General features: G+C 44.2%; 1 protein-coding gene across 1 annotated transcript in view; it reads left to right on the top strand.

Annotated features, from left to right (window-relative positions):
- The first annotated feature begins 275 nt into the window (after nt 1–275).
- Nucleotides 276–12,324, top strand: part of LOC147640607 (protein disulfide isomerase-like 5-4) — a 71,397-nt gene continuing 59,348 nt past the window's right edge. Inside the window, exons 1-5 of the mRNA XM_086813502.1 lie at nt 276–448; nt 7,967–8,057; nt 8,217–8,311; nt 8,620–8,677; nt 8,832–9,025. Coding sequence (XP_086669628.1) covers nt 408–448; nt 7,967–8,057; nt 8,217–8,311; nt 8,620–8,677; nt 8,832–9,025 — 479 coding nt within the window. The 5' untranslated portion in view covers nt 276–407. The remainder of the gene's footprint in view (nt 449–7,966; nt 8,058–8,216; nt 8,312–8,619; nt 8,678–8,831; nt 9,026–12,324) is intronic.

Raw genomic sequence — 12,324 nt, 5'->3', positions numbered from 1 at the left:
GCATTTGTAATAGGTGGACTGTTGTATATGCGGTTGGATAATATATAAATTATATTTCCCAAAAAAGAAGAAGTGCACCACTAAGGCCTACCCTCGGCACTAGGCCTACCAACAATTGTGTAAACATAATGTTATAATAATCATAATGATGTTGAAAGTCTAAGGTTAGTGGAAAGTTTTCATAATATCGGGAATAAATAATTAAAGGCTAAGGTTAGTGGAAAGCTTTCATAATATCGGGAATAAATAATTAAAGTCCAAAATCTTGACGTGCACCTATAAAACAGCAATTGCGATTATGGTAGTTTTTGACGTGGTCTGTGTAAGTCAGGCTCCATAGTTCTGGGGAGCTTATTTTCATTTTTGCCGGCACCACATATTTGCATGTGAGCTCCGATCTACTAAGTATGACGATCCCTAGCAAGATCAAGGCTATCGACTTCTACAGGTTTTTGCTGATTTTTGTTCTCTTATCTCAACAGTATAATTTCTCAATTCCACACACACACGCACATTGCCTTCCCCACAATGCATAGATCTGGTCTATTTTCTATGATTTTATTTCCGGATTACTGAAAGCTGATTTTGCTCCTTGTAAGTATTTAATATATATAGGGGTTGCCTCTTTAGGATGATATGATGAGAGTAGGTAATTTGCGTTAAATTGCTTTGTGCTCAGGCTTCATGTAGTTCTCCTAGCTTCCTGAAAGAATCTTCATTCATTGAAGCTGTTTTTCCATTGTTGTGCGCTTCACATAAGCCCACTCAGGCTTCATGTTTGATTAGAAGGTTTTTCTAGTCTTATGGAAGAAACTCAATTATTGCCATTTAATGTTTATTTTTAAAATTCTGGCCTTCTACAAGAATTAAAAGGCGTTTTTGTGCTTCCATAAGCCCTGATAGGGCTTCCATTAAAATGTGTTTTTGTGCTTCCCATAAGCCCTGACAGGGCTTCCATTAAAAGGTGTTTTTTTTTTCCTTCCTATAAGCATACTAAGCCTTAAATTTGGCTACACAGTTCTTGTAGCCCTTTGGAAGAAATTTTCATTATTTGCAGCTCTTATTTCTCCATTAATAGGCATTTTATCCAAGAGGGTTTACCTTCTTCATTTTGTATCCCGGACTTGATCTCTTCTCTGCTCTAGATACTTCTCAGCCTCAGAATTGTAGTGACATGTGATAATGTTGGGAAGGCTACCCTTGGGCATCTCATACAACAGTGATGTCCACTGCACTGGAGGTTGAGGATAACTCTGATCCGAAAAGATATCTGTGAGCCCTCAATCAAGGGCGTGTACAGTCTTCTTGGTGTGGTTGGCTGGGAGTGTAGACCTGCTGAGATGAGGTCTTGTGTGCTCACATGGTCGAGGAGTATCTCTATTCACCGACGCTTTAGAAAACCCCCTTCTACCTTCTTGGTGCTCTTCAACTGAATCTTCAATTACTAATATCCCTTCCTGTTGTTCCTGGAGTCTGGACACTACTGGCTCATTTTCTTCCTCTATAGCAAGAGCTTCAATAAACGCGAGAGGCTTGGTCTCACCTGGGATCTAAGCTTTGGGAGCAAGCCTTGTCAGAATGCACAGCGGAAATGAAGACAACTGCTGTAGAGAGCAAAACGCAGATGAGAGAGGGAGAGAGAAGCCGTGTAACTCTGCTCTATATACACAAGAAAATCCCGAATATAATACAAGACAGTGTGGGAGGGCAAGGGCCATTTTATATGGCCCTAGGCTACTGGTCGGCCAGCCCATAAACAGCCGACAGCAGCATAGATGCTCACGACCAGCAACAGATGCTCACGACCAGGTAAAAAACTAGTCGGCCAGGTAAACATCAGTCGGCCAGAACTGCAGAACAGGTCAGGTAGCAAAGAATCAGTCGGTCAGCATCTAATACAGCCGACAGCCAGTAATAGTCCTCCCATAACCAGAAAAAATGGGAAAATACTATGGAGAATGAGGAAAAATGGGGAACACCTAAAATGGGCGGGCACACCCACAACAGAGGCCCTAGTGTAATGTACAGATAGGAGATGACTGCTAACACCCCCTCTCGGCTCCTGGATGTGGAACCAACCCCAGTGCGTTGGAGTGCTGCCGGAGCATAGCCTGAGGTAGAGAATTCGTGAAGAGGTCCGTCGCATTGTCCTCCGTCGAACAATAAACAAGCAAGATGTCACCAGCCAAAATCTTCTCATGAACAAAGTGATATTGTATCTCTATGTGCTTGGTCTAGGCATGGAAGACTGGGTTCCGAGCAATAGCGATACAGCTCTGGTTATCGCACTGGATGACTGTGGGCTCCTTCTGTGGAAACCCAATCTTGCCAAGCAACCTCCACAGCCACACAATCTCACAAGCAGCACCGCAAGCAGCCCAATACTCTACCTCAGTCGATGACAAGGCAATAGTTGGTTGCCTCTTACTGCTCCATGATATAGCTCCTGAGCCGAGGGTAAATCTGTAGCGTGATGTAGATCTTCTCGTGTTTGGATCTCCTCCCTAGCCTTGGAGTCGGACTCGGTCCTTCGTTTCCCCTCCAGTGTCGTAGAGGAGTCCGGGATGCCCTACAAATACCGCAAGATGCGCAATCCTGCGTCCCAATGAGACTTCAAAGGTGTCTGCATGAACGAGCTCAACAGCCCCACAAGAAAGCTCAAGTACAATCTGGTGTTCAGCAACCAGATCAATGAACCAACAAGCTTCCAATACAGAGAGGCATCAACCGGCTCACAAGGATCATTCATTGTAAGCTTCGTGTTCGGGTCCATCGGTGACGTGATAGGCTTACAGTTCTCCATCCCAAAGGCCTCAAGCAACTCATGAAATACCATTGCTGAGAGACAAAGAACCCCCTCTGGGTCTGCCAGATCCCCAATCCCAAGAAGAAGTGGAGTAAGCCTAAGTCGGTCATCTCAAACGCCTTTGGCAAAGGCAACCTTCGCCACTACTATGTGCTCCATATGACCGCCAGTGAGAATGAGGTCATCCACATAAAGGATGATCAACGTGACTAAATCGCGTTCCCGAAAGAGATACAAGTTAGGATCTGCAACTGATTTCTGAAATCCAGTCCGTAGAAAGAAGGAATCAATCTTTTGATTCCAAGCCGTGGGAGCCTGCTTAAGACCATACAAATGAAGGAGATAGCACATGCGGAAGCATAAACAGTAAACATATGAGAGAGTGCAAAGTAGAACAAGAGAGTTGGACTTAGAATCCATGCTAGACGCGGCGCTCTCTACCTCCCCGGTTGTTACCCGACTTATAGTAGGGCCGCTCGTGCGTCCCTGAGAGCATGTGTCGAGAGCCTCCCCCGAGGCGGCAGAAGTGGCCGCCCCGGGGGCTCTGAATGGCAATTCCAGACGATCGGGGAGATGAATCCTTTGCAGATGACTTAAATATGTGGCCGGGTATTGTAAGTGGGAGAGTAGCCTTGCTGCTACGATCCGCTGAGATTCAGCCCGCTGCCGCACCGATTTGTCCCCTTCTCTCCTCGCGAGCGGGGTTTGCACGTGCCTTGGCCGATTTCGTGCCTGCGGGGCGAGCTTTCGTGTGCCTTACGGTAGCGCGAGTGCTCGCACGGTGCGCTTGCGCATCTGGGAGTGCGAGTGCCCCCCCCCCCCCCCCCCCAGACGAAGGGGGTGGGGGGAGGGACAATGTGAGAAGTCTTGTGGTGGACCTGAGTGGGACGGAATTCTCAGAGTCCGAGTGGAACGGACTCTGCTTTTCTGCAATCCGAGTGTTCGTGTGCCGGGGTCGTCGCCTGCACTTCAGAACGCCCGCGGATTCATCTAGGAATATATATATATATATATATATATATATATATATATATATATATATATATAGAGAGAGAGAGAGAGAGAGAGAGAGAGAGAGAGAGAGAGAGAGAGAGAGAGAGAGAGAGAGAGAGAGAGAGAGAGAGAGTTGTACTACATGCTTGGAAACATGCCCGCATCTTTTCATTTCATGTCCGATGGCAAAGAAGGTGTGGGATTTCCTTTCTCACATATGGATTTCGTTGACAGATAGGGCCATAAAGGTTAAAGACTGGATTTTTGGCAAGATTTCGAATGGGCTGGATAACCCAGATCATTCAGTTTTCTTTCATTTTTTCAGGTGGATTGGTTTGTGGCATATCTGGTTAACTAGGAATGCCTTCATATTTGATGCAAAAGTGGGTATTATAGCTCACATAGGTCGTATAAAAAGGCTACTATTGTGGCAAGTCTCTTCCTTGCGGTCATTTCATTTGGAGGAGAATGACACAGCTATATATTGGATGAGGGTACTTCGAGTTACATCTGTGGTTCGGAGTAATTAGTGAGGGAAAGCCATGGCAGGCATGTGGCCATTTGTAAAGTAATTTTTGGTAATATATCTTCTATTATGAAAAAAAAAGGAGAGAGAAAGAAAGAAAGAAAGATTTTATTAACGTCTTCCAAAAGACCGAACTCGGCCTATGAGACAAATCGCATGAATGATTCTCTCCAAGTGGGTTAAGAGACTTGACTGACTGATTGACTCTCTAAGGCTGAGGAATGACCTACGTAGCTCGTGCTTGACATATCCTGGACTGAGGATTACAATGGGGTCACGGCGTACGACAAATATCAAATCCTAAAGGGTTCTACTGCAGTACAATGTTGCATTGATGATGAGCCATCTTGTCATGCACTACATCACAGAGTGCATGTGACACCGCATGTTCCATATATCAAAAAGTGAAAGTACCTTAACACCAAACAGGCAGGGTTGCTTCAGCCATTGCCGTTCTTGAGGGTCCGTTTCACGACATTTCAATGGATTTCATTGGACCACTTCTCGCATCTATTGGATCTCGGAATACTCAGTGTATGACAATAGTTGACAGATTCAGTAAATTTTGTATGCTTATACCATGCAAACAAACGGCCACAATAGAAGATATAGCCCGGCTCTTTCTTGGACATTGGTATTCAGTTTGTGGTTTGCCACGGACCGTTACTTTAGATTGGGATCCAAAGTTTACATCTCACTTTTGGCAAGCTCTGTTCGACAACTCTGGTACCAAATTGCAATTGTCTAGTGCATTCCATCCCTAGACTGATGGCCAAACTAAGATTTACAATCAGTTGGTGTAACTGTTTGGCCCTCCTATCTCTTTTCACATAATGGAACCCTTGCCCAGACAATGGACAGGTTGATGAAAGCATGGGAACAGGGATCATGAAGTTGGCTCATGAAAAAGCATCAGTTTTGGTGAAAAAGCAAGGAAAAGCAAAAAGTCAAACTGGGTTGACCACGAGCCAAGGACACCATTGGAAAGAGGAGACTGAGCCGGATCAAAAAGCTAAAAAGTTGCTTTTCCAAAAAGCAACTCTAGGGCCAAAAAGCAAGGCCCTAAAGCTAGAAAAGCAAAATTCAAGAACTTTGATAAAAGATGAGTAATATTTTTAATTATTATAAAAAGACAAAAGCAAAAAGAGAAAGCAAAGTAAAAAGCATTGCTTTTGGCAAAAAGCAAGGCCCTCCTCAATTATAAAAGAAGCTAGAGTCTCTCTTGGCGAGCATCAAGCGTGTGGAGGCTTTCAAGAGCAAGAAGAGTCAAGACCCTCGTCATCAATCTCATCTTCATCACCCTCTCCTTTCGACAGTTTGTGGGGCAGCGCATCCATTGCCGCCGGCCTTTTCTACTTCACCGCCGGCAATCAGCTTTCTCCATCGCCTGTGCCACTGCGTTGCATGTCTCAGCCAGTCTGTGCCGCTAATCCATCGGCCTGCGCGTAGCTCAGTTGGCTCCGTTGCCTGCTCAGCATCTTCGTTGCTTGCACCGCCTGTCTTAGCCAGACTATGCCACCTCTGTCGCTCGCAGCCCAGCTGCTTTGCATCGCTTGTTCCTGTTGTTGCGCCAATGCACAGTCGCTCTGCGTTGGCTGTTTGTCCTTCTCAGCCACTTGGTCCGCTTACAGTGCCGCCAGCAGTGCCATCTTCATCACTGGCAGCACCACTAGTAGCGCCGGCAGTGCCATCTTTTGCAACCGCGGGTGCCAATCTTTGAAAACCGACTTGGCAAGTTGCCCATATTTCCGCCTCGCGGTACAAGTGCCCCATTGCCATCTGTGGATTCGCCTTCGTGTTCACTTTTTCGAGGGGTTTTTGTGGTTCTACTTTAGTTTGGGCATTGAGTTTACTACAGGACTTCAACTAGACTTGGGATTTGATTCAGATACTGGATAGTGGTACTAGCCCAGTGAGAGATTCTTGTGGGTCATCCCGATGTGGTGTGCTCAGCATCAGAGATCTTGTGCCTCGACGTCGACTCCGATCCAGATCTCTGCATCGACAAACTTATTTGACTCTGTATGTATTGATTGTATTGGTCCTGGCTTGAAAAGCCCGTGGATTGTTCTTGAATAAATTCCTGAAAGGGGGTGGGTTTTGTTCCCCACTCACTGTGGTGTACTGTGCAAAGTTTCCTATCACCCCGGTGAGATAGCTATGTTTATGTTTTCTTTCTGTTTTGTTTTCCATTCCATGATGAGATATGCCATGGACATTATTGTATCACTTTGGTCTCATAGGCCCATTGGTTCTTTAGTAGACGCTTAATATATCTCTTTCTTTCTCTCTCTCTCTCTCTCTCTTTATCTATTTTCTCTCTCTATCTCTATCTCTTGGACATCTGTCATGGCACGCCCCGCTGGGCTTACAGTGGTATCAGAGCCTAATTTCTCTGGAGGGAATCTTTCTTGGGGTGACAGAGCCATGTTAAGAGTAGAGGGAGATCAAGGGCCTAATGAAGGGAACAACTATGAGGCCGATCCAGGACTTCAAGACGGGAACCAAGGTCATCGATCCATTTCTCATGAGGCCGCAACCATGACATTATCAGAGTACCAAGACTTTCAATAGTTTAGACGATTTCTCAAGAGATGAAGAATTCCTTGCTTGGAGAGCCAAGAAGGAACAAGACTATAAAAGGGCTCAAATGTTTGAAGATTTCATCAAAGATCATGCCACCGAAGCCGAAGGAGTTGAAGCTGCTAAAGCTTATCTTCGGGCAAAAGGAGTTACTATTGCAGAAGGAGCTAGAGCTAGAAGTCACTATTGCCGAAGGAGCTCACATTGCTACCTGCAAACTTTGAAGCGGATGTGCAGAAACTGTCTTTGAAGCCCCTTGGCTGAATCTGAAAAGAGGATAATGTCATCTGCATAAAGTAGTAGGTGTTAACATCTTCAAAAGAGGTTATGGTGTGAGCCTGAACGGGCCACCGTGTGGACAGCCTGCTGTTGCTGACGTTTCACTGATATGTGTATACACACATGTATATATATACGCATATACATATACGCATACATACCATAGTTGCATTCCGTACTCGTACTAAACCTCTTGATCCTTACGGTACTTCGCGTACCTCATGCGTACCATAGTGGGTGTTCCATACACCATAGAAAATGCCCAAGCTTCGATATAAATTTTCAAGTTCATGTTTTTCCTAGACCTTATTAGTGGTTCCTATGTTCAACCATTTGTCCTAGACCGTATTAGGTGGTCCCTATGTTCAACCATGCATCCCATATGCTTTCCCATGCAGCATGCAGGCATTATGTCTACACAATTGTTTTCAATATGCCAAAATTTATATATATTTATACTATTCAAACTAGAAAAAAAATGGCGTACTCAATGTACCTTTTCTTATCAGTACTTTTCATACTCCAATGTATGTATCGTACCTAACATTTCTAACCAGCTTGATACATATATATATAGATTTCTGATCAATGTATGTATCGTACCTAACATTTCTAACCAGCTTGATACATATATATATAGATTGCTGATCAATGTATGAGTTCAAACTCATGTGCCCTGCTAGGCAGTGTGGTAGGATAGCCACTTGGGCAAGGGGCCACCATGGGTTGTCTGTTTCAAACTTAACTATACAATTTACACACTATTTTTCATAATGCAGGAAAATCCCAAGGGATTTGACAGAAGCAACTTTATCAGGGGCCGGATTGTCCATTGTGGCGGCATTGTGCATGATTCTCTTATTTGGAATGGTACGGCCAGAGTGTTTGAATGTGGATTTTTGTAAATATGGTTTAAAACATGAAGTAGATATTCTTGTTGTATAGCAGGCTTATGATGAACTTTCTTGCTTTTGTTAATCCATTGTGGGGGCAACTGCCATTGTAATTTTCTTTGTATTGGATGAGCAGGAGCTTAACAATTACCTCAGCATTGCAACTACTACAAGCATTGTGCTAGATGGAAGTAAAGACGGGGAATTCCTACGGATAGATTTCAACATGAGGTGTGGATAGATTCCAACCCGAGGTTGAGATCTTGAGAAATTTTAGACATTGTAGATCGATTTGAATTCTAGGAGGATTGTTGTGGACATTTTTATAAACATATGCTTACCATTGAAATCAAGTGCTTGTGAGGGAAGTTTGAAAGCTATTGTGAATTTCAAAAGATCCAATGTATTGGCTAGATGTTATTTTACATGTTCCTTTCATGTTGCATAACATCATTTTGCTTTCTGTAATAGCTCTTTGTGTCATGTGGCTTGTGAGTCTTTATGTAATAAATGTTACTTTTTTCTTCCTTCTCTTACAGTTTCCCAGCACTCTCCTGTGAATTTGCATCGGTTGATGTTAGCGATGTATTGGGAACAGTGAGTATTTATTTTTTATGTCAGTCTAAAAATTGCATGAAATTGTTGTTGTGTCTTTGGTTATTTACAATACAAAATAACAGGTACAGGATCTTTGAATTGTGATGATAATCTTGTGTTCTTGGAAAGTTCCTTATATGGCATTTCTTTGCAGAGTAGGTTCAACATAACGAAGACAGTGCGAAAGTTTCCTATAGACCCTAAGTTGAATCGAGTGGGCCCTCAATTTCATCCTGGTCCACTTCCAAACCCTATAAGCCATGGGGATGAGCATTATGAGTCTCTTGAGGAACTTGGTGAAGGTGCTGTTGTTCTCACAGCAGAAAACTTTGACAGTTTTGCAGCAGAGTATGAACCCTTTATTGCTTAAGCTTTCAACTCATCTCATATATAAGTGTGAATAAACGTATAAATATGAATACAAAGAAGTTAATAAATAAGTATATATACAAATTTGCATGCATCTAGATTCCAGTATTTCAAAGCTGAAAAAAAAGTGTATGAAGTGCATGTAGTTTTGAAGGGATTTCCTTGTGTACGATTGGGTCTTTTTGATGAAATGTGGGGGAAAATAGGGCTTACAGACTTGCAAATATTTGGTCCTACCATTTAATCCACACCAGGTCCAGGTTTTGAACCCTAGCGTTTATCTACATATACTTATTAATCTCTTTAAAAAGAAGGGTTCTTGCCTCTCAATATGCTATTTTTAAAGGTATACAGAGCTTGATCTCAATAGAGAGACCCTAAGCCCTAAACCCTTCCCTACTTGGTTGAGCTCTTTGACCTTTATCACCTTGAATTCATGCTTTATCATCACTTTCCCTGTCCTTGACCTCCTATCACTGTGTTCACTTGAGCAATGCTTTTTGCTTTGGTTGCTTTGGTGACCCCAATTCACCTTTCACAGTTAGTTCAGCTCCTTGCAAACAGCTACTCATGTATGAGGTGTTTGTAGTGTCTCATAACGGTATTATTGCATGTTTTATCTGGAACACCCAAGCACAAGCTAGGCAAGAAGATTCTCTTTCTGGGGTAAGGCCCCATCTTTAGTCTGCTAGTGCATAGTAGCTCAAGGTGATGTCAGTCTTGCAGCAGAGTAGGTTGTGATTACCCAAGCACAATATTCTAGAACAGCTCCAAACTTTGCTTCTAGTAGCAACCATATTCAAATTTGATCAAAAGGGCCTTGTCTAGCATGTAATTTAGCAACAAGAATTTTAATGAAAGCCCTGATCCTTTTGTCAAAAAGAAGGATAGATCCTCCCGACTTTGCGTGGAGTATCATGCTCTCAATAAGATAACAGTCAAAAGCAAGTTCCCGATGCCTCTAATTGACTACACATTAGAAAGGCTCAATGGAGCTAAGATGTTTTCGATGATTGACCTAAAAAGTGGGTACCATCAGGTACGAATTGTGGATAGGGACATTCTGAAAACCGCATTCCGAACTGAACGGGCCCACTATTAGCTCATGTCCTTCGGTCTAACAAACATCCCAGCTTCATTTAAGTGCATGATGATGCATGTGTTCAAGGACTTGATTGGCAAGTGTGTCTTCATCTTCTTGGATGATGTTCCGATTTTTTTAGCTACATAAGAGCAACACGACATTGACGTTGAGAAAGTGATGAAATTGCTAGAAAGCAATGAGCTATATGTCAATGAGAAAAAATAAGAGTTTTATCTTTTCAAGGTTCATTACCTTGGATACATAGTTAGTGCCGAAGGCATCCAATTAGATCCCACAAAGGTGGCCGAAATCCTAAATTGGGAGACTCCAAAAACCGCTTATGATATTCAGTCGTTTGTGGGTATTTGCCAGGCATATTTCACCCACATCGACAAATTTTCTAACGTCTCGGCAACTTTCACTAATCTGCTTAAAGGTGTCAAGACTCAGAGGTAGCGTATTCACATGATTCCTCGTGGATTACAGGCTTTCAAAGATCTTAAGGTTGCATTATTTGAGGCTTCTTGCTTAGCACTAGCGTCATGGGATGACGCATTCTAGTTGATGATGCGAGTAAACATCACTATTGGAACAGTCTTACAATAGAATGGGCATCCAGTCGCTTACATGTCCCATAAGCTGATTCTTGCCAAAGAAAACTATGGTCTATGATCGGGAGCTCCTCGTGGTGATACAGGCCGTAAAGCATTGGAAGCACTTCCTCTATGGGCGCGACTTTGAGGTTCGCATAGATCACCAAGCTTTGAGTTGGCTTCAGACGATGCCAGGTGCAAATTGGAGTGACCGAGAGCACCGTTGGAGCCAGATTTTCCATAATTTGGTGGCATGACCGACGCCCTCAGTAGGAAAGGAACTGTGTCCCACATCCAATCCACACGGATTGATCTTGTTGGTACAAGATCAATCCGTGTGGGAGCTCCTCGTGGTGATACAGGCCCTAAAGCATTGGAAGCACTTCCTCTATGGGCGCGACTTTGAGGTTCGCATAGATCACCAAGCTTTGAGTTGGCTTCAGACGATGCCAGGTGCAAATTGGAGTGACCGAGAGCACCGTTGGAGCCAGATTTTCCATAATTTGGTGGCATGACCGACGCCCTCAGTAGGAACGGAACTGTGTCCCACATCCAATCCACACGGATTGATCTTGTTGGTACAAGACTAGACGAGGTGAAGACAAGTACGTGGATTCTGTGGAATTCAGTACTTAGTGGGAACATGCATTGGACGCCATAGGACCATGCTACTTCTTGATACATGTGTCAGAATATGCAGCGGAAATGATATCCAAACTTGGGTAGACAAGAGCAAGTAGACTGCAGAAAATAATCAGCACAAGAAACACTGAGAGATGTGTGTAAACTCTTCTCTATACACAAGATCCCGAAGAAACTGAATGAGAAAGTGGAGGAGGATGGGGGGGAATATATACAAGCCCATGAGGGCAGTCGGCCAGCTCTGGAAGAGGCCCACGACTGACAAAATGTCCACGACTGCTGAAAAACAGCAGTCGGCCAGCATCTGGTCCCCACATCTGCACGGATCAAGTCGGCCAGCACTCAGATAGCCCACGACTGCTACAGATGCAGTCGGCCAGCCTCAGAGTGGTCCTGGCATCACGTGGCAGCCCTCCAGCCACTAGGAAAAAATGGGAAAAATAGGGAAAAAATACGGGGAGTGTGGAAAAATGATATACGGGCGGGCACACCCACAACAGAGGCCCTGGTGTATACAAATAGACAGGAGATGACTTCTAACACCCCCTCTCAGCTCCTGGCTGTGTAACCAACCCCAGGGAGCTGGAGTGCCGCCTGAGCGTAGCCTGAGGTAGAGACTTCGTGAAGAGGTCCGCCGCATTGTCCTCCGTCGAACAATAAAGTAGCAAGATGTCACCCGCCAAGATCTTCTCACGAACAAAGTGATACTGTATCTCTATATGCTTGGTCCGGGCATGGAAAACCGGGTTCCGAGCAATAGCTATACAACTCTGGTTATCACACTGGATGACTGTGGGCTCCCTCTGTGGAAACCCCATCTCGCCAAGCAGCCTCCGCAGCCATACAACCTCACAAGCAGCACCACAAGCAGCCCGATACTCTGCCTCTGTCGAAGAAAGGGCAATAGTCGGCTGCTTCTTGCTGCTCCAAGAAACCGCTCCTGAGCCGAGGGTAAAAGT

Source organism: Cibotium barometz, chromosome 2 (genome assembly GCF_041138505.1).
Source record: "Cibotium barometz isolate CiBa-2024 chromosome 2, ASM4113850v1, whole genome shotgun sequence".
Taxonomy (NCBI): Eukaryota; Viridiplantae; Streptophyta; class Polypodiopsida; order Cyatheales; family Cibotiaceae; genus Cibotium; species Cibotium barometz.
This window is presented reverse-complemented; position numbering and strand designations above follow the sequence as displayed.